At 39.1% G+C, this 21,846-nt stretch overlaps 1 protein-coding gene across 2 annotated transcripts in view; it reads right to left on the reverse strand.

Moving 5' to 3' along the window:
- Nucleotides 1–2,271: 2,271 nt before the first annotated feature.
- TDRD7 (tudor domain containing 7) overlaps nt 2,272–21,846 on the reverse strand; it is a 153,834-nt gene continuing 134,259 nt past the window's right edge. For both annotated transcript variants that reach the window (XM_036741502.1, XM_036741503.1), the window contains 5 exons: nt 17,795–17,929; nt 15,787–15,897; nt 11,783–12,285; nt 4,562–4,722; nt 2,272–2,767 (listed from right to left, as the gene is read on the reverse strand). In XM_036741502.1, coding sequence (XP_036597397.1) covers nt 2,547–2,767; nt 4,562–4,722; nt 11,783–12,285; nt 15,787–15,897; nt 17,795–17,929 — 1,131 coding nt within the window. In that variant the 3' untranslated portion in view covers nt 2,272–2,546. The remainder of the gene's footprint in view (nt 2,768–4,561; nt 4,723–11,782; nt 12,286–15,786; nt 15,898–17,794; nt 17,930–21,846) is intronic.

Genomic DNA, 21,846 nt, shown 5'->3' on the forward strand with positions numbered 1-21,846 from the left:
CTCTTGTTTACCCATTTTCTACTAAGATTATTTCATTACCTACTTCACATCAAAGATGGAGTCCTGCTGCCTCATAGATCATCATCTTCACTTCAACCAATCATTATCCTTACGTTTAACTCCTCATCCTTCCTTTTAATGTCAGTGGAACTGAGACCCTTTTTCTCCTCCCCAAAGCCAACCCTGAAATCTTCATGCCTTTTCTAGGATCTTGCTTTCTCAAATATCCATTCCTTCTTAGTAATTCAATCTCTGCCTCTTCGTAATCTACTACCTATTTTTAAACATTAAGTCTCATTTTCCCATCTTCCTAATGGAAACACGTTCCTCTTGACCTTGGTATTTCTCCTAGCTACAATCCTAATTCTCTTCCTTTCGCTAACACCTAAAAATGCATGATCTATACTTACTACTTCCAATTTCTAGACTCCTATGCCTTTTTGCTATCTTGTGAGGGACAACTGGGTCAGCCTCTGCATCAGGAGTGACCCGGAATCAGTCCTTCCTCTGACACTTTCTGTGTGTTCCTGGGCAAGTCTCATTATTCTAGGTAACTCTCTAATAAAGCTGAAGAAGAGTTGCCACACCACATTAGTGGAGAGAGTTCCCCTATATCAAGAAAAACCTAATTACAGTAAAAAAATACAAAACAAAACCCTGCTACTCAATGTCATGTTACTGAGAAATAATTGCCTACTTCTGGAAAACTCTTTTCTCTAGGTACCCTGGGTGTCTTGCAACCTGTGGGCCCCCTTATCTTTCCTGGAACCCTAGATCTTTTAGACTCTTTCCCCAACTTATATCTCTCTTAAAGAATCATATCCACATCCATGGCTTCAACTGTGGCCTCTATTTGGATGACTTCAAAATCTCTATCTTTAGCTTTGACCTCTTGCCTTCATTCCAAATTTCCATCTGTCTGTATAACATCTCTCCTGGGATTTCTTGCCATTAGCTCAAATACAACACATTTAAAACTAAACTCACTCAATGTCCAAACCAACTAGCTTCCATTTTCTCCTGGCTACAAGTGGTAGTTTCTAGAACAAGATACCCCTCCTGTCCCCGGCCTTTGTACTGGCCACACCCATTTCTGGAATGCTTAGCCTCCTCAGCTCCAGCTCAGTTTCCCTGGCTTACTTTACGACTCAATTCAAATCCCATCTTGTGTAGGAGGCCATTCCTGGTCCCTCCAGTGGCTAGTTAACAGCGTATCTTTAACATACCTATTTGTTTACATGTTATTTTCCCCATTGAAATGTAAGCTTCTTGAGGACAGGGACTGTTTTTTTTGCCTTTCTATGTTTCTCTAGAAGTGTCTGTCATCTATTAAGGGCTTAATAAATGCTGTTGACTAACTTCTCCCTCTATATTCAAATTTCACCAAGTTGCGCCAATCCTTTCACTAAGACATCTTTGGCCTTTCTTCATACCAACCTCCACTACTCCAGTGCACATTCTTATCACATCATAACAGGATTATGTAGGTGAACTGGCTTCCCCTGACGCCATTCTCTTAACCCTTGCACACAATGCCAAATCAATCTTTTTCTTTTTAAAGGTTTTCATCATATAGTTTTCCTATTTAAGGATCACAGTGGCTTCTTGCCATTAAACTCTTTTGCCTGATTTTCAAGGGCCTTTATGACTGTGGCCCTTTACTAAGGATCCAACCTCATCTCTCACCACTTCCCTAGATGATCTTTCCTCTCTAGTCAAGCTTTTATCACTCTTCCCGCTCCCACCCCCCATGTAATATTCTGGAACCTCCATTTCTATATCTTATTTATGCTTCTATCTTACCTAGAATGAACTCTGGTGATGAAATGTTCCACGGTAAACTCCAAATAGAAAGCTTTTCCAAACTAGATCTGAATAACAAGAGGGACAAATGGTTTCTGTCCTACCTACTAAGAAATTTGAGGGCTTCTAGGCCTATCTTACTTATGATAATTGGTATGCAAATTCTTAAACTAAAGTGACAGGCAGATAGGTACTTAATTTTGTCTTCAAAAACATAGAAATTCATGCCACTGAAATTGGCTATAATTTTTAGAGATATTCTATGGAAGAAAAAGAAGAAGTCTTATACAGTGATATAATAAGACTAGTAAGGCCCACGTAACTTAATACGTACTCAGTACTGTTAGAAGGAACATGTGTACTGTGTGTACAACATAATAATGTGGGATGAGACACGAAGATATTAGAGAAAGGGGAGGCAAATATTTTAAGATCATAAAACCTAAGAATAAACTCGAAGTAGTCAACTTTGATGTTGATAAACAACACTTTATTTTTCCACCCCAACACTCTAAAACTATAGTAATAAACAAAGTGCAAGTCCTTTGAAAAGTCAACTTGGTTAAACAAAACTTCTATTAAATATATTTCATAGACCATAAGCATCATATTTTCTCAATCCCTTGCAGATACTCAGAGCCATGCAGCACAGTTGGACTTTTGGTGTTTAAAGCCTGCTTCATGTTGTTTTATTATTATTGCTAAAGAATATGAATTAGTTGTCAAGGTTTCAGCAACAGTGATTAATTGATTTTTGAAAGCTCCACAAGATATTCAGACATAAAATCATGAATCCATATATCAGTATCTGGTAGTGAAGTGTCCACCAAGTAGGCCACTATTTTTCGATCCCAAGCATTGGTACTTTCAACAACTGCCTGTACCAATGCTACCAAAGGTTTCTTCTCGACATGATTTCGAAACACTATTGAAGCTTCTTCTGACCACTGACTGCATCTCACTCCTAGTACAAAAATACAAAGATATGCTGTAAGATTATACTTCTGCAATCGAATATTATTTTTATTTTATTCAAAGTAGTCTGAAGAGTCCAAGTTACAATTCCTGAAAGTAAAAAATAAGCAGCAGGAAAATTTTAAGTTCTTGCCATAGCTTTCCCAATCTGGATTGAGCCACTTTTGTGATCCTACACCTTTGAGTGCACAAAAATTTAATTAATTCAATAACATTAATTACCTACTATGTGCCAAACACTAGAAATAAAAAAATAAAAGAGAGCCTGAGTCCTTAAAGAGTTTACATTCTAGAACATCCCTTGGTGTGAGGATGTGGAATAAAATAAGGAACATACAATGACCACATCTTTTTGCTCGATATGATGATTTCAAAAGAGAAAGAATAGGTATATTTACCTCATAAATAATTAAGATTCAGTACTCCTAGGAATGTTCCTAGGAAGGGTAAATTTGAGTATGTGTAGTGTGTGTGTTATGTGTTAGGGCTTATCTTGGGCAAGTCACCCTCGTTGGGCCTCACTTACTTTATCTATAAAACATGGGGGTTAGACTAAATAATCTTTTAAGTGCCTTCCCAGTTCTGGCACTCTGAATCTACGAATGACATCAGTAAATTTTCTAATACTAGATTCTTTCACAATTTTTAATACAACTCATTCTAATAATAAGTGGTATGGGTTTGAGTTGGGCAACCTGAGTTAAGGTTTCCCAGCAAGTTACTGAGAATTTAGGATAATAAAGCAGATAAAGGCCTTAAAATTATCTAGTTCCCCCTTTTTCATTCCATAAATGGGGAAACTGAGGCTCATCAAATGACTTGCTGAAGTTCACAATACAGGCAGTACATTGAACTTTCAAAAGTTTCTTTTCATTTGTTAGATTCTATGATTTAAGATCTCTAGAACTCATACTGCAAGTGCAATGACAAACTTCACATGATCTTTAAAACTGAACCGAGGGGCAGCTAGGTGGTGCAGTGAGTAGAGTACCAGCCCTGGAGTCAGGAAGACCTGAGTTCAAATCCAGCCTCAGACACATGACCTTGGGCAGGTCACTTAACCCCAATTGCCCTGCCTTCCCCCCTGCAAAAAAACAAACAACTTAACTGAAACTTAATAAAATTTCATTTCATAAACTTGTACATCTAGTTTGATGTTACGTAAGTATGTTAGTATGAAGTTAGATCAGGTTTAATAAAAGTAATGGGATTTAGGCATAGTATATGTATTTATGCTTCTTGTTCTTATATTATTCATTTCTGAAAATATTCCTCCTTTACCCAACAAGGCATCCCTTGTCATGAAGATTAATAAAAAGAAAAAAAAATCAGTATATACTGCCAGGACCTTCCACATTTATAGCTCCCCAGTGACAGGAAGTCTCAACTCTTTCCCGGGGACACAGTTGGTCATAACAATTACATGGTGTTCAGCTTAGCTTTACTGTGTTCTTATCATTTCCATTACGTGTCACTGTGTATATTAATTTTCCTGATTCTCTTCACTTTCCATCTGTTCATAAGTATCCCCATGTTTGGCTGAATCCTTAATAATCATCACTTCTTAGAGCATAAGAATGTTCCGTTTCCTATCTATGCACCACGAGTTGTTTAGCTAGCTGTTTCCCAGCTGATCTCTTTGTTTCGAGTTCTTTGCTATTACACTATTTTGGGGTGCGTGGGATCTCTGTCTGAGGCCTCCCAAAGGCCCACGTACAGCAGAGAGATTACAGACATCAAGACAAGAGCAGATTCTAGCACTGGTTCCAGTTCTACGATTTACCTGCAAGCTGAGCTGTGATGGCCTGAAAGGGCAGCTTCCGGAACACATCCACTAGAGGCTGTACTTTCCTGATGCTCACTAATTCATGTTTGCCATAGTCCAACTCATAAACAGATACTAGTCCATTGGTCAGAATTCCTTTTAAAAGTACTCTGTGCCACCTAAAGGTATTTAATGGATTAAAGAGAAAAACAATTCCAAGTAAATATCAACCTTATGGCTAAATACCATTTCATGATGAAAAATATAAGGTTAATGTGGGTGATTGCTCTTTAATGCTAAGATCACAAGGGTCAAAATCACACAGATGGTGCATACTTTTTGGTCCACAGGCTATCAGTAACATAGTTTGACTCAAGGTTAGAATGAATATCACAAAGTTAAGACAATAAAGACATTAAGACAATTTAAAAATTCTGAACTTAATGCAATGAGCATTTCCACATAACAAGCAGAACAGAGAAGGAGAACTGTACACAAAACTATACATTTCTATTCTTTACTGCTTGCTTTTCCTTCTAAGTCTATAATAAATTCAAAGTGTAACTTTCAAAGTTGTCTTACTTAAGACAATAAAATGGAGAATGGCATTTAAGTGATAAAAAGATTAGAGGTTGAAGTTAAGCACAAGAAAAAACAATCATTGCCAGCTTTTCTTTCCATATGTGCATGAAAACTAGACTTCTTGTCCAGTTCCAAACTGCAAACCTTGCAGAATTAGAACGTATTTTGTTGGGCTAGTAACACACAGAGAAGAGTAGAAAGGATCAGAGAACCAAGTAGTGCTGGAAGGGACGCTAGAGGCACTCTAGGGCAACCACTTTGTTTTACAGATGAGGGAAGCCAAGTGCCTTGTCTGAGGTTAGAAAGCCAGTGTCAGAGGCAGGGTTTGAACCTGTCTAGAGCAGGTGGTGTTCTTTTCCCAGGACCAAAATTTAGAGCTGGCAGGGAGTTTGGAAGTCACTGAGTCTAACCCCTTCACTGTGCAGATGAAGTAGTAATAGTAACTAAGGCCCAGAGAGGGGAAACAGCTTGATTTGTACAGCAGATGGAAGTGGGTGAAAGGCAGCTATGACTTAGGTGAAGTAACTTTGACTGAAAAAATGCAACAATTCTTCAGATAACCCTTAAATGTAGCCATTGGAGAGTGAGCTGCTATTACAAGTCAGAGTAAATTTTTACAGGAACTAATCTGGAAAAGAGGAGAGTGGAGGAATGAAGCCAGGAGAACCTAGGATTCACTTCCACCTCTTGACACCTACTGGTGTGTGATCTTGGACAAGCATGCTCTCAGCAAGACTACGAGCTGCAGAAAAGGTGGCCATCTGCAAAGGTAGAAGGAGCTTCCTCATCTGGGAGTTCCCTATGTCAGTGAAATCCCAGTTCTTGTCCCTATCCCCCCTATGACGAGGGCAACTTAATTCAGATGACTGTGGGTATGCAAGTGGCTGAATAGAACAAACAATACCATCTTCAAGTTACCAAGGAGAGGATGAGTTTCTTCAGCTAAAAACAACAAAGTTTAACTGAAAAGCAAGACAACATTAAGATACCACATATACCCACTTGATAACCAATAAACATAAAATATACAAAGAAATACGGACATAACAATACAAAGTGATAGAACAGAATCAATGGGACCTATATGTACACTGATGATGGCCGCATGGAAAAAGAAAACTAGGTCAAACAAACAGCATTTGGTGTAGGCCTGAAAGGCAACAGAGAACAAAAGTGTTTTCTTTTTTGACTGGCTTGGCTTTTCCTTGTTAGACCTTAGGTTCATTAGTAAGACACTGAGATGACCACTGGATTTGAAGTTAGAGGTCCCAGGTTCAAATGCTTGTGTGACCTTGGGCAAGTCACTTAACATTTTTGGCCCTTGGTTTCCTTTTCTATTAATGATAGGTTACATTAAATGATCTCTAAGCTTTATTGCAGCTCTAAATTTTAAGCCTATGTTTACTTGATTGCCTTTGTTGATAATTAAGTTTATAATTTAAAATATTTACTATCAAGGCAGCAGGAGAGATCAACTGGAAAATGTATACATTATTTTAGTTTTGTTTTCATTTCTCAAGGAAAATGCTAAGAGTTCTTGCCTTGATAGATTACCGACTCCAAGTGTGAAGAATATTGTACACATGAGCTTGAAATAATAGAAAAGTCATTAATAACTGACATTCACATAGTCCTATATTTGTATAGCTTAGTTCAGTACCTGTCAGACTCTCATTATGTATTTAATTTTTTTAAAATAATGATCTTCCATATCTTAATCTTGATCCAAAGATGTATGGATAAAAAGTTGCATTTGATGAAATTAAAATATACACTCCAATCACTTCTCTGCCAGGATTAATGCATGAGACTTTTAAATGGCCTCCACACCTTAAGTCCTTCCTACTCCTATCTTATCCTCCACACACCTGCCAAAATGATTTTCCTAAATCACAGGTCAAGCCATGTCATTCCCCTACCTCTACCCCCACCCCCCAAATTCCCAGCTCAAAAAACTCCTGTAGATCCTTGTTATCTCTGGGATCAAATATAAACTCTTCCATTTGGTACTGAAAACCCTTTACAACCTTCCTTCTTCCTATCTTTCCAATCTTCTTACACATAACTCTAATCCATGTATTCTTTGATTTAAAAAAAATTGGAAAAAACCACAAAATGGAACCCTAAAAGCACTCCTAAAATAAGGCTTCTTCCACACATGTTAAAATCACAAAAGAAGGGGCGGAGCCAATATGGCGGCTGGTAAGCAGGGAATAATGTGAGCTCCGTACCGAGTCCCTCCAAAAACTTATAAAAAATGGCTCTGAAGCAATTCTAGAACGGCAGAACCCACAGAACAGCAGAGGGAAGCAGGGCTCCAGCCCAGGACAGCCTGGATGGTCTCTGGGTGAGGTCTATCCCACACGGAGCTGGGAGCTGGGAGCTGGGAGCTGGGAGCTGGGAACAGAGTGGAGCAGAGCCCAGCCTGAGCGGCGTGGACCAACAAGACCAGCAACCGGGCAGAGCATGCCCTAGCGCCCTGAATCAGTGAGCTGCGGCAGTTACGAGACTTCTCAACCCACAAACACCAAAGACTGCTGAGAAGGTTAGTGGGAAAAGCTGAGGGAGTGGAAGGAGTTCGCAGTTCGGCTTCCAGCCCTGGGGGCAGCGGAGGTGGGGCAGCTACGGCTGTTGCTGCTTCCGGCTCCAGGCCCACCTGGTGGGAGGAATTAAGTGGCGGATCAGAGCAGGAGTGCACAGCCTGCCGAAGATCTAAGCCCAGTTCGGGTTGGGGGTTCTTGGAGAAGGAACAGTGCTGGTGTGGCAGAGCTGGCACCTCCCCCCCAAACGTGGAACATAGAACTCTGTAGTCTACAAGCAGTCATACCCCACTGAAAAACTCAAAGGTCAAGTTAGTTGGCTGGGAATATGGCCAGGCAGCGAAAACGCACCAAGATTCAGTCTCAGACTTTGCATTCTTTCTTTGCTGACAAAGAAGACCAAAACATACAGACAGAAGAAATTAACAAAGTCAAAGAGCCTACAACAGAAACCTCCAAGAAAAACATGAACTGGTCCCAGGCCATGGAAGAGCTCAAAAAGGATTTGGAAAAGCAAGTTAGAGAAGTAGAGGAAAAATTGGGAAGAGAAATGAGAAGGATACGAGAAAACCATGAAAAGCAAGTCAATGACTTGCTAAAAGAGACCCAAAAAAATACTGAAAAATACACTGAAGAAAACAACACCTTAAAAAACAGACTAACTCAAATGGCAAAAGAGCTCCAAAAAGCCAATGAGGAGAAGAATGCCTTGAAAGGCAGAATTAGCCAAATGGAAAAGGAGGTCCAAAAGACCACTGAAGAAAATACTACTTTAAAAATTAGATTGGAGCAAGTGGAAGCTAGTGACTTTATGAGAAATCAGGATATTATAAAACAGAACCAAAGGAATGAAAAAATGGAAGACAACGTCAAATATCTCCTTGGAAAAACCACTGACCTGGAAAATAGATCCAGGAGAGATCATTTAAAAATTATTGGACTACCTGAAAGCCATGATCAAAAAAAGAGCCTAGATATCATCTTTCAAGACATTATCAAGGAGAACTGCCCTGATATTCTAGAGCCACAGGGCAAAATAGAAATTGAAAGAATCCATCGATCGCCTCCTCAAATAGATCCCAAAAAGAAATCTCCTAGGAATATTGTTGCCAAATTCCAGAGCTCCCAGATCAAGGAGAAAATACTGCAAGCAGCCAGAAAGAAACAATTTGAGTATTGTGGAAACCCAATCAGAATAACCCAAGATCTGGCAGCCTCTACATTAAGAGATCGAAGGGCTTGGAATACGATATTCCGGAGGTCAATGGAGCTAGGATTAAAACCTAGAATCACCTACCCAGCAAAACTGAGTATCATGCGCCAAGGCAAAATATGGATTTTCAATAAAATAGAGGACTTAAATCAAGCTTTCTCAGTGAAAAGACCAGAACTGAATAGAAAATTTGACTTTCAAACACAAGAATCAAGAGAAGCATGAAAAGGTAATCAAGAAAAAGAACAAGAAAAAGAAATTGCAAGGAACTTACTAAAGGTGAACTGTTCTGTTGACATTCCTACATGGAAAGATGATGAGTATGATTCATGAGACCTCAGTATTAGGGTAGCTGAAGGGAATATGCATACATATATGTTTATGTATATATATGGGTGAATGTGTATGTATGTATATATCTATGTGTGTGCATATATATATGTGTATATATATGTGTGTGTGTGTGTATATATATACATAGAGAGAGAGAGAGGGGGGGGAGCGGACACAGGGTGAGTTGAAGATGAAGGGAAGATATCTAAAAGAAATAAAATCAAATTAAGGGATAAGAGAGGAACATACTGAGAGAGGGAGATAAGGAGAGATAGAATGGGGTGGATTATCTCGCATAAAGGAGGCAAGAGCAAGCAGTTCTGTGGGAGGAAGGGAGAGGGCGGATGAGGGGGGAATGAGTGAACATTGCTCTCATCAGATTTGGCCTAAGGAGGGAATACCATACATACTCAATGGGGAATCTTACCCCACAGGAAAGAAGAGGGAAGAAGATAAAAATAAATGGGGGGGATGATAGAGGGGAGGGCTTATGGGGGTGGAAGTAGTCAAAAACAAACACTTTCGAAAGGGGACAGGGTCAAGGGAGAAAATTCAATAAAGGGTGATGGGTTGGGAAGGAGCAAAATATAGTTGGTCTTTCACAACATGAGTATTGTGGAAGGGTTATACATAATGATACACATGTGGCCTATGTTGAATTGCTTGACTTCTTAGGGAGGGTGGGTGGGAAGGGAAGAGGGGAGAGAATTTGGAACTCAAAGTTTTAAAAACAGATGTTCAAAAACAAACAAAAATATTTTTGCATGCAACTAGAAAATAAGATACACAGACAATGGGGTGTAGAAATTTATCTTGCCCTACAAGAAAGGAAGGGAAAAGGGGATGGGAGGGGAGTGGGGTGACAGAGGGGAGTGCTGACTGGGGAACAGGGCAACCAGAGTACATGCCATCTTGGAGTGGGTGGGAGGGTAGAAATGGGGAGAAAATTTGTAATTCAAACTCTTGTGAAAATCAATGCTGAAAACTAAATATGTTAAATAAATTAAAAAAAACTTCCAAAAAAAAGCATGACACAACAGGGAGATGGATTTATTCGATGGTGAACATCAAGTGAAGAGTAAAACTGGAAGACACACGCTCACTTATGTCATGGAAGATGTTCTACAGAATCCAAAGAGAAGAAGGCTTCTCTGCTGGTGACAAAGTTTTTCACTAATCTACATAATTCCTGAAACAGTATAAAGCCTCAATAACGAAATCTATAGTTACTTAAAAGAGATTGGCCAAACCATCAACATCTGAACATAGTAGATGAAAAGCTGCCCAGAACAGGAGTGCAGTTAGATGGGGTCTCTCTCCTTCCCTCTTCACCCCCTCATTGTACAGGCACAACAGACTGACAATGAACAGGACTCAAAATTGAACATCAGTGAGAGACTGGGCTGGACCAAATTTGGGAAACTGTGGTACTTTCAAGTATCCCAAGATGTGTATTGCCACAAAAACTCATCTTTGGGGAATGATGGTTGGAGTTCAAGAAGTGGCACAAAAGACATCATGAAGAACCCACTTTAATTGTAAAATTAAGTGGGCCAGTCATGCAATAAGAATAAGAGGTAGGAGATGGTCAGCCTGAATGCAACAACAGTGTACCCACAAAAGATTAAAAGAATCTGAGGAAGTCTTTTCAGCCTTTTGAGTAGGTTTCTCTATGAAGTATTTATGGAAAGATGAAGAATAAGTAGTCACCATGTGATCTCTATGGGTGCAGAATACATCTACTGCTATGAGGTTACAAATCAAGAATTATAAACTTTTTCTCAATCCTTGAGATAAACTCTATGCCACGCTTGTTACCCATATGACTTAAGGACTAATCTTTCTAAGTCTTTAGTTTGCTCATCTGTACCTAATTTGGTTGGACTTGATGGCCTCTGAGGCCTCTTTCCAGTACTTGACTTATTTAGCTGACATTGGTTTGCTGACATTTTTTTCATTTTTCTGTTGGAGATTATACTCAAGCATGCTATAGCACCTGAAGATCTGTGAGACACAAAGCCTAACAGCAAATCTCAAGTCTCCCAAAGTTACTTTTTTGCTAATTTTCTTTTGTACAAAAGTTTTTGTTTCACAGGCAGCAACATTTAGGGTAAAGGCTGGAAGATGTGTGTCACTATATTAAAACTCTTACAGATTAACTACAGCAGCTATACAGCTGGTTAAAAACCAAGGAGAAACCACAATGAAATATGCATTTTCAGAAGTAAAAAATAATGTTGTCCTAAGAATTCAAAAAAAAGGTTCTAATTTGGGTGAGTCTGTGTTCTGATTATATATTGAGAAATCTAATAACTATTTCATAGTTTAAGCAGAAATGGGTTTTAACAGAATAGTGGGTACTGCACTGGGATGTGAATTATACAGTTTTACAGGCTGGCAAACCCTACAATTAATCAGTCTCCTTTTCCATTTAAAATCTTTTTTTTTTTTTTGCAAGTTCCAAAGTGACCCCACTGGAGCTGAGAACTTTTGGCACTGACTTCTCTTGAGGACAGAACTAACATCGCATGTAAGGATACCCCACTGACACTGAACCTCCCAAATACCTACTTGTTTTCGACTTTTGCAGCATACACTTTGTCTTTTTCCACTGTTACGGGTCGCTCTTCAGACACACTATAATACAGAATCATTTCTTCCATCAGAACTTCCAGTTTATGTAACTCTTGCCAAGGCTGGATAACAAAATGACCAGGATGGCAGGCCACCGGCACATAGACATCCATGTGTTCTCCTGGCTTCGACAAAGGTATTGGAGGAGGAAGCTCCATCGCAGAAAGGTTGGTGGTGTGTTCTATTACAGACTTTGGGATGGGATTGGTGAAGTTTTTCTTGACATTTTCAAGAGTGGTTCTAGGTATTGTGACACTGTCACTTTTGATGTTAGAAGGACTACCTTCATTGGGTGCGGCACTCAAAAACACATCCTTCTGATGCTTCCATAAATCTGCATTTGTAATCTGCCGATTAATGCTGCGATGAGGATCTGGGAAATTTTTAGGAGTAAATAGATAAATATGTGCAATCCCCTTGGGTTCATCCAATTTCATAACCTTTCGGAAAAGAAATAAAAGGATTAAACAAAACAAGATCTACATTTATCTTAAAAAGGTATAAAGTTATTTACAGAATCAACATTGTGAAAAAGATGATGTAGTATTTCATGTAAATTGTGCAGATTTAAGGCATGACACATTTTCCACTGTGTCCTTAGATAAAGGTAAAGCTAGCGTTAGTGACTTTAGGGGACTGATTTACTCACCACACTTAAAAACCCAAGGGGAATACTATGATATGAATTATATTTTGCTTAAACTTACTTTCATTTATGAAGGTTATATGTTTTGGGAAATATGAATAGTGGTTCTATGAGAAAATTTCAATGTTATTAACACTCTCCCCTTTGAAATATTAAATTACATATATGATTTTTACTATATGTTAGGATATTTTTCTCTTGCTCAAAGTGCTCTATGGTCAAATTACTTTGGAAAATGCCAATTTAGAGTGACTATTTAATAACCAAGTAGCTATTGTAGTTAGATAATATATCCTCAGGCTAGGATGGGGATAAATACAAAATAAATGCTTGTGGAATCAGATAAGGCACAAGCAAAAGATTCTGATGACCAGTTCCAGACTGCTAAGACCCAAATGCCTCTAGCTCCTACTCCACCTGGGAGGCAAAAGTGAGACTGATAAGGCTCTGAAGCACCTAACAAGGGACAAAGCACATCTTTGGTTTCTGTTAGAAGAGTAAAAGGAAGCTAAAAGTGCTAGAGTTCCTAGACAAGATTTACTAGTATAGGGGGAATACAGAGGAAATGAGATTTCTGCAGCACAGGGAACTCCTAGCATGGGAACCTTTCACCATATAAATTGCAACTGTCTATTTAAAGTCATAGGATCACAGATTTAGAGCTGGAAGAAGCCTCAGATCATTTAGTCCAACCTCTTCATTTTACAAATGAGGAAACTGAGGCCTAGAGAAGCTGAATGACTTGTCCAAAGTCACAGAGGTAGCCAGTCAGGATTTGAACCCAGGTCCACTGACTTTACAATCAGTGTTTTGTTTTCAGTATGTAACAGATGACTTAGCAGGTAAGTCCTAGGTGGTTTGCCTGAGACACACAGATGCTATATGATTTGCCCAGCATCACAAAGCTAATAATTGTCAGAGATAGGACTAGAAAAGCCATCAGTGTGCTACGGTGAAAAAAAAAAAGGATTTGGAGTCCAGTGACCTAGGTTCAGATTTTTTATTTTCTACTTACTACACCTAAGTGACTTTCGGACTCAGCTTCTTCATCTGTCAAGTCCCTTGCAGCTCTAACTGTGAACTGAACCTATGATGAGAACCCAGATCTCCACATTCCAAGCCCAACACAAAGACTGGGAAAGACAAGAAGAGGTCAAGGTTACATTAGCTTTAAATGTCAGACAAAATAGTTTATATTTGAACCTGGAGGTAACAGGGAACCACTGAAGTTTATTGAGGAAAGTAGAGGGGAAGTAGTGTGGCATGTTAGGACCTGAGCTTTAGGAAAATCACTTTAGCAGGTCTATGAAAGATGAACTGGTGTGAAGAGAGACTTAAGGAAGTCCAATTAGAAGGCTGTGGCAACAGTTCTATCGAGAAGTGATGAGAGCTTAAAATAGGGTGCTCTGTGAAGCTCTGTGGTAGCTCTGTGAATATGGAGAAAGTCGTATGGGAAAGAAAGTGCTGAGAAAGTGAGAGTTGAGTTAGAAGAGTCAAGGATGATACTAGTGCTGTGAATCTGGGTATCTAGAAGGCCGGGAGCGCTCTTAACATAATAGGGAAGTTTAGTAGATATGTTAGAATATTCAGTTTTGTTCATAACTGTTTAAAAATAAACATTTATTCATCAAATTACTATGTGCCAGGCAGTGTGCTAAGTGCTGCCCTGTCCTCAAGAATGCATTATGATGGGGGCCACAACATGTTCTCAACTAGGCAGACCTAAGGTAAGATGAAGGGAATCTGGCAGGGGAAGGCCCTGGTGACCCAAGAGGATGCTTGACAAAGAGGTGTCAGGTGAATGTCTCGTGAGAACGTTCATGTGCATTTTTTCCTTCTGTTGCTTCAGTGCTACATTATTTCCAGGTTTAAAGCAGAAGCACATATACTATTCCAAACTAATAACAAAAGTTTTTATTGAGAATCACTGTGCCTAAAACTGTGGAGAATACAAAGGAAGCCATTAAGACAATGCCTCTTGCCAAGACAAATTTAACACCTAATAGGAAAGAGATAGTGCAGCCAAGGAACACCAGCAATATTGTACAATATGTAACTACAAGTTAACTTGAGACTTACATTCTAGGTTCCATGGGAGTTCAGAGAAGGAAGAAAAATTTGTGTGGGATGTATTTAGTAGGGGGAAGACGGCATCTGAAGAGAGTGGGACTGGAGCTGGGTCCTAATTTGACATCTTTGGAAAGGGGCATTAAGATACAAAAATTGCAGATTTCTTTTGTAGATGTTCAAAAACAGAAATACAAGCAAATTAACTGAAAATTCAAATCCAAGAAAAGGAAAACCAATTTTTTCAACCAAAGTATGCCAGTTTATGTTACATTTCAGAAGTATATGTTAACTGTATCCATGCATTTCATACCAGTTAGCCAAGTATACCTAAATCTTTTGTGTGCTAGTAAGAGGCAGCATGGTACAGTAGTTAGAGCTCTGGACTGTCAGTTGGGGTCCACAGAACACCAGCTGTCTGACTCACCCTGGCCAAGTCCCACCCACCCTTCATACCCAACTTCCAACTCTCCCTAGCCAATAGAACCTCCCTAGGCACTAAAGGAGAAAGCCAGCATTACCCACCACACAGCACTGCCATGAAGAAATTACTAAATCATAAAGTGCTACATGGGCAAGTTATTATAGAAAATAAAAGCTCAAGCATTTATGCAAAATTCTATACTTAATTATAATTTCCAAAAGAGAAATGTTTCATGTTGTAAGATACTTAATTCCTTATCACCAGTTAAAATGGTGGCAAAGTGACACCTATTGGCATAACTGTGGCACATGAATGAGAGCAAAATAAAGGCTAGATCAAGGGTGGGGAACCTATGGCCTCGAGGCCGCATGGGGCCCTCTGGGTCCTCAAGTGCGACCCCTTGATTGAATCCAAACTTCACAGAACAAATCCCTTTAATAAAAAGATTTGTTCTGTAAAACTTGGACTCGGTCAAAAGGCCGCACCCAAGGACCTAGAAGGCCGATGTGACCTCAAGGCTGCAGTATCCCCACCCTTGGATACTCACAAAACCCTCACAGTGTGCTCAGTAATAAAGACACAAGGTAGGACAAGTATTTTACAAATGTCACAAAAATTTAGGATAATTTCTCAAATAAGAATTCATTTAACCACAAGCTACCCTATATATATAACAACATAATGGAGCTCATGACCAACCGAAGGAAAGTCTTCATTTTACTATAAAATAAAATCATCCACTTACATTTATGGCTTTTTCTTGTTACAGCTTTAAGTGATTAAGTAGTTCAATAAAATGCTAACCTTGATGCTGCAATCAGAGCAGTTCAAAACCGTGTCTCTTAACCAAAGCACAGCATCTGGTGTCCACATGCCAATAGTAAGTGGAAGATCAGCTAAACAGCACTTAATGGCCTGAAAATAAAGTATAATAAAAATGTATGCAAGTTTTTAGCCCATGCCATTCTAAAATCTATGTTACCTAAAATAAAAACATTATTTTCTATAATTTAGAGATGACTAAAGTGTAAAGCAATCACTTATGTTACTTATGGTAACACACTCCTCATCTAGAGGCCAAAATTGAACACAATCACAAAAATTATTAGAGCATTTTAGCTCTCAGTTTGTGAAGAACTATAGCCTGGGCAGAAATGCCAGCTCTGCCATTTACCACTCTAGTGACTGTGGTCATGTCTGTTCAATTCTCTGGGCCTATGTTTCATCATATGGAAAATGAGGGGCCCCAACTAGACGGCCTCTAAACTTTCTTTCAGTTCTAACTCTACAATAATATAAAATGCTGAAATCTAACAGATGATAATCCCCCTAAAAAACCCCTCATTACTACCTTTGGTTTTTACCTTATCTCTTGTTATTTGTTGTTCAGTCATGTCTGACCCTTCGTTACCCTATTTGGGGTTCACTTGGCTGAGATAATGGACTGGCTTGCCATTTCCTTCTCTAGCTCATTTTTAGATGAGAAACTGAAGCAAACAGGGTTAAGAGGGTCACACAGGCCCAGGGTCACATAGCTAGTTAAACGTGTGAGGCGGGATTTGAACTGAGATCTTCCTGACTCCAAGCCCGACACTATTCATCGTGTCACCTAGCTGCCCCAGTATGAAATGCTGAAATTTAAAATGATAATTAAAAAAAACAAAAACAAAACCTTCATTACTACCTTTGGTTTTTACCTTATCTCTTACTATATCTCATTTCTACCTGAGCAGCTCTACTAAGCAAGCACTAAATCACCAGTCATGAGCTTTCCCTCCTCTTAAGAGTCTTCTAAAGCTTTCTGGGTTGAGCCTAAGCCAAATGGGGGAGGAGTTGAAGCTTGTTTACAGTGCCCTTGTCTTTCAGCTCCTCTTCTGTGCTGGATTCCCTTTCTGAATTTTCATCTCCTGAGCTGTCGCACACTATGATGTTTTTCCTGGGCACCAATAAATGCCCCAGACTCTTCCTGAGCTCCTCTCTCCTATCAAAATGTACTCAAACCTCCTGACTATTCTTAGCTTTCATTGTAGTGGCAATCTGGAGAGACTCAATACAATAAAACACATTTGTTTGTATTTCAGAAATGGACAAAAGTTGTTGCTGTTGTTGGGGCAGCTAGGTGGGGGGGGAAGGGGTAGTGGATAGATAAAGTGGATAGACCTTCCTGGAGTCAGGAAGATTTGAGTTCAGATATGATCTCAGACACTTACTGGCTATATGAGCCTAGGCAAGTCACTTTAGACTGCTTGCCTCACCTTCCTCAAATGTAAAATGAGCTCGAAAAGGAAATAGCAAACCACTCATTACCTCTGCGAAGAAAATCCCAAATGGGATCACCAGTGAAAACAATTAAACAATAACAAAAATAGACAAAGGTTAGGAAAGAGAATAATGATTTAATGCTTTCTTTTTAAGCATTCTAGAAGTATGCATTTTCAAACAATATAAATGCAGTGCATGTATATGAATGCCACTACTGTTTATTTTGCAATGATATTTTAATTACCGATCATTTTTTGTCTGTTCATTAAAGCCTGACTCGGCTCTGCAACTAGTTTATTTCTAATTAACTGTCTGAACTTGGAAATGATAAAACCGCATTTCTTAAAAATACATTCATACAAATAATAAAAAATAATTCCTAATCTAAGTTTGAATTAACAAAATTTTACTATACTTTTGAAAATGAGGAAATAGCTAAAATTAGACAAGTTTCTTAGACCACTCTCAGACTATGTTTTCTTAAGAGTATCTAGTGACTATGGCTACATTCCAAATACCTTTCTGTAAATTTTCTGAAGTGATATGTTACCTGAGGTGGTATTGCAATCAATTCTTGTAGAAATCGAGGTGGAATTTCTCTGAGTTCTGACACTTTTACAGATGTAACTGTGCCAGTATCCAAGAACTGAACATCAAGAGCTCGACTACTGTGAACATTTGTTATCTGGAATGAAAAAAGCATTTATTACCTTAAGATGGACAGAACACAAAGAAGTGTGAGCACTAGAATTCCAGCTTATGTCAACAGGATCCCATAAGAGGCCATCCAGTCTAACTCCATCATTTTACAAATGAGGAAACTGAGGCTTGGCCAGGTTACATGGCTTGCCAAAAGTAATGCAGTCATACTAAATGTCAGAGGCAGAATTTAGCCCAGGTCTCTGACTCGAGAGCCAGGATTCTTTCTACTTTAACACACGATAAGCAGCAGAAAATATCAGCACTAGCTAACTTAACTGGCCAATTGTCTTCAATTTAAAAAGTTCTTTGTATGCTTTATTTAAGCAATCTGATTTCAGGAAGATTTAATAATCATTCTTTCCTACAAGGAACACATTTTATATAGTATGATATCTTAGTACATACTCCACACAAGTCAGAAAGTTTTCATTTAAAAATTATATTTACATCAAATCAACCAGTTAAGATTATAGGATACATCAGTCTGGATCAGACCAATTGTTTTCTTTGTGCTAGTTGTGTCACAACGAGCACTTTGTGGGAAATCATGGCTGGTGTACATTATGGTAACATTAAAAGATTAAGGGTATTTATCAAATAATCCTAGTTTTCCTTAATAAACAATGTGATATTTATAGTCACTGAAAAATAGGCTTAACTTGATTGAGACTACCCCTTTGGAAACTTATTACATCACACCAAGGTCTTCAGATGTCACCAGACAGGCCTTGAATATGATATTAAATAAATATTTTAGTGATGAGGCCTCATTTTAAAATAGAATTTTTATTTTAAAAATGGAACAGAATATATAAATATAAGAAATGAACAGAGATATACCATATGGAACAATATCTGAACAAACTGGTCAAAGATGGGTGTCACTTCTCACTCCTGAAATGTAATGTCACCAGCTGCTACTTCACTTGCCATCAAATAGCTCTCCAACTCTGATATCCTCTTGGTGTAATCTGAAATCACACCGAGTGTCCGAGGCCTCGAACCTGGTCCTAAATACTGGACTGAGCATAAGTAGCCTTAGCCAAGGAAGCTGCAGGCTGAGAGACTGGTAGTCACTTGAGGTGCTAAAACGTCTCATTATTCATTAACTGATTATTTTCTCAGAGTAAAGACTATTGCTGACTGCCAGGTTGTTCTTATTACAGTTCAGGACAGGGCGATCACTAATCTTACTTCTCCAGTGATAAACTAAAAGCTTGGCCAGTCTGCAGCCAACCATCTCCCTTCCCTGCAGAGTTTGGGCTTCGACCAGCAGGCACAATGGAAACATTGCACGTGCTGCTCTGGGTCGATGGAGCAATGATGACAGATACTTGACAACAAGAGAAACTACTCCAATTCTGATTTTATTTTTCCTTGGCTTACTGATTTAAAAAGATAACACCTTAAGAGGTGGGAACCAAAACTGTATAGAAGTGGAGAGATAATAAATGAGTCTTTCACTGACCTTCACTGTCCCACACAAATTACAGCCTAGATTATGAAAATAAAGTCATAGTTGTGGTCCCTGAGGCACTATGGGTGACTGAGCAAACATGGAAACAGGTAAAATACCACAATTTTCAGTGAGGGAAAGAAGGTGAACTCTACCTTCAAACTCCAGGTGGAGGAGCTTAATGCTGACCCTGACAAATGTCCAAAATGAATCAGTCAAAAACATCTATTTAGTAATCAAGGAAGCAGTGCCATTATGAGTTCATTAAGAACAATCATGCTAGACAGACCTCAGCATTCAGTACTTTTTTTGGAAAAGTACTACATCGGTAGTAGTTCAGACAAATGGAGCATAACTGGACTTTAGCCATGCATTTGATAACATGACACCTTGGTTTGGAAGGTAAGGAATGACAGTAAAGTCTGATGGATTTGGAAGTAACTAAACAACTGGCCACAAAGAGTGCTTGATTAATCAGGGGTGCCTATAGTGACATGCTACAAAGACTTTGTTTTTAAATCATGCCCCATTCAGAGTATTGACCAAATTTAGAGGAAGATACACTTGTTTATCAAACTTGACGATGACAGAAAGCTAAGAGCAATAGCCAATACAATAAAGAAAGGGAAATATAATCTAAAAAGACCTCAATAAGCCAGAGTGACACACTCCAAGAAAACGAAAATCGATTGGAATAGATGCAAAGACAAATGCTGAACTCAAAACAAATCAACTACGTAAGTGCAAGATGGGGGACACAAAACTATATATAGAGCAATTCATTAAAAAAAAAAACCATGAGAGTTTTGGTAGACTGCAGGCTCCATGACCTTACAGGGAAATATGGGGAAAAAAACCCAATGTGGTCAACCTCAGGGAGTTCTGTATTATATAGAAACAGTATTTTTCTCACCCTAAAAATATGCTTTCTGGTTCTCTAATGAAAACAAAATTAAAAAAAAAGTTTTGAACAGTTTCAAATAAAGAACAGAAGGAAGATTTTTTTAAAAAAGCATTATTTTTCAGAATCAGAGTTGGACGGGATTTCAGAAGTCATCTATTCCAACCCATAAATAAGAATTCAATTGACAGTCTTCCTCACACATAGTTAGTCAGCCTTTGCTTGGAAAGCCTTGAGTGATAGGGGAAACAGGAGCTCCAGATGCAGTCATTACGCTTTTGGACTGTTCATTTCACTTCTGGATAGCTCTGTCAGGAAATTCTTCCTCACATCAAATCTGCCTCTTTGCAAAATCTGCCTCTTCTCTCCAATGTTCCCAGTTTTGTCCTCTGCAGTCAAACAAAAGAAGTCATTTTCCACAGGACGACTATGTGTTGATTACTTGAAAACAGCTATCTGGACCCTGCCAAATCTTCTCTTCTCCAGCCTAAAACATCTCCAAGTCTTTCAACTGAACTTCACATGGCATGAGCTCTAGCACCTTCTTCATCCAGGCAGTCAGCCATTCTCCAAGCTTATCCATATCTTTCCTAAAATGTGCCCAAAACTCAGTATCTTGCAGTTCATAATATGAGGGGAGAGAGGCACAAGAAATACGCTATGTAACAAGGCAAAGAAAGGAGAATGCATCTTTGATGACATTTGTAGAGCTTCATACTCAGTTTTAGCACAAAGTCAAATTCTAAAATGCAGCTTCTAACAAATTTACCTATACATATCAGTAGTTTACCAGGATGTACACTATCATGTTCTTGTTGGAAAAAAAAAAAACACTGAATAGAAGTACAATGTTTAAATAAAAAGGAAGCGACAATTCTCCTGTATGTTATTCTGGTCAGACGACATCTAAAAGTGTTGAGGTGGAGCCAAGATGGCAGAGTGAAAGCAGCAACTCACCAGAGCTCTCCCATAAATTCCTTCAGGTACCTCTAAGAAGTGAATTTGAACAAATTTGAGCTGGCAGAGTTCACTGGGAGACAGAATGTGGGAGATTTCCAGTCCAGAACAGGCCTGGAAGGTCGACGGGAAGAATTGTTGTGCCGGGCTGGGGGATAGCAAAGGGACTCGACCATAGTGGAGCAGAAGCAGGCCCAACCCCAGCAACTCAATCACTGGTAGCAACAGCAATTCCCAAACCTCTTAGCCCAGGATGGGGAGTCTCTTTGAACTGGGTGGGACAGAAATGCAGGGCCAGGGCAGCAGCAGCAGCTACTCCTGGGGATATCAGCTCACAGACAAGTCATATACTTGAAATTCCAAGGATTATGATGGCAGAGGAAACTGTAAGTGCTCTCACTCTTCCCTTGTTGACCTTGAAAAACCTAGAGAATACTGCCCCAGGAAAAATCCTGGAATAGTGGAACCTAGGGGTATAGCAGTCTTTCAGCTCAGGAGGCTAGGGAGATCGAAGGGAAGGGTCCCTCCTGTGGTGGCTAAAGGGGTCCAGTGTAGGACAAGAGGTGTTCTAGCAAGCCTCACCTCA

Source organism: Trichosurus vulpecula, chromosome 1, assembly GCF_011100635.1.
Source record: "Trichosurus vulpecula isolate mTriVul1 chromosome 1, mTriVul1.pri, whole genome shotgun sequence".
NCBI lineage: Eukaryota > Metazoa > Chordata > Mammalia > Diprotodontia > Phalangeridae > Trichosurus > Trichosurus vulpecula.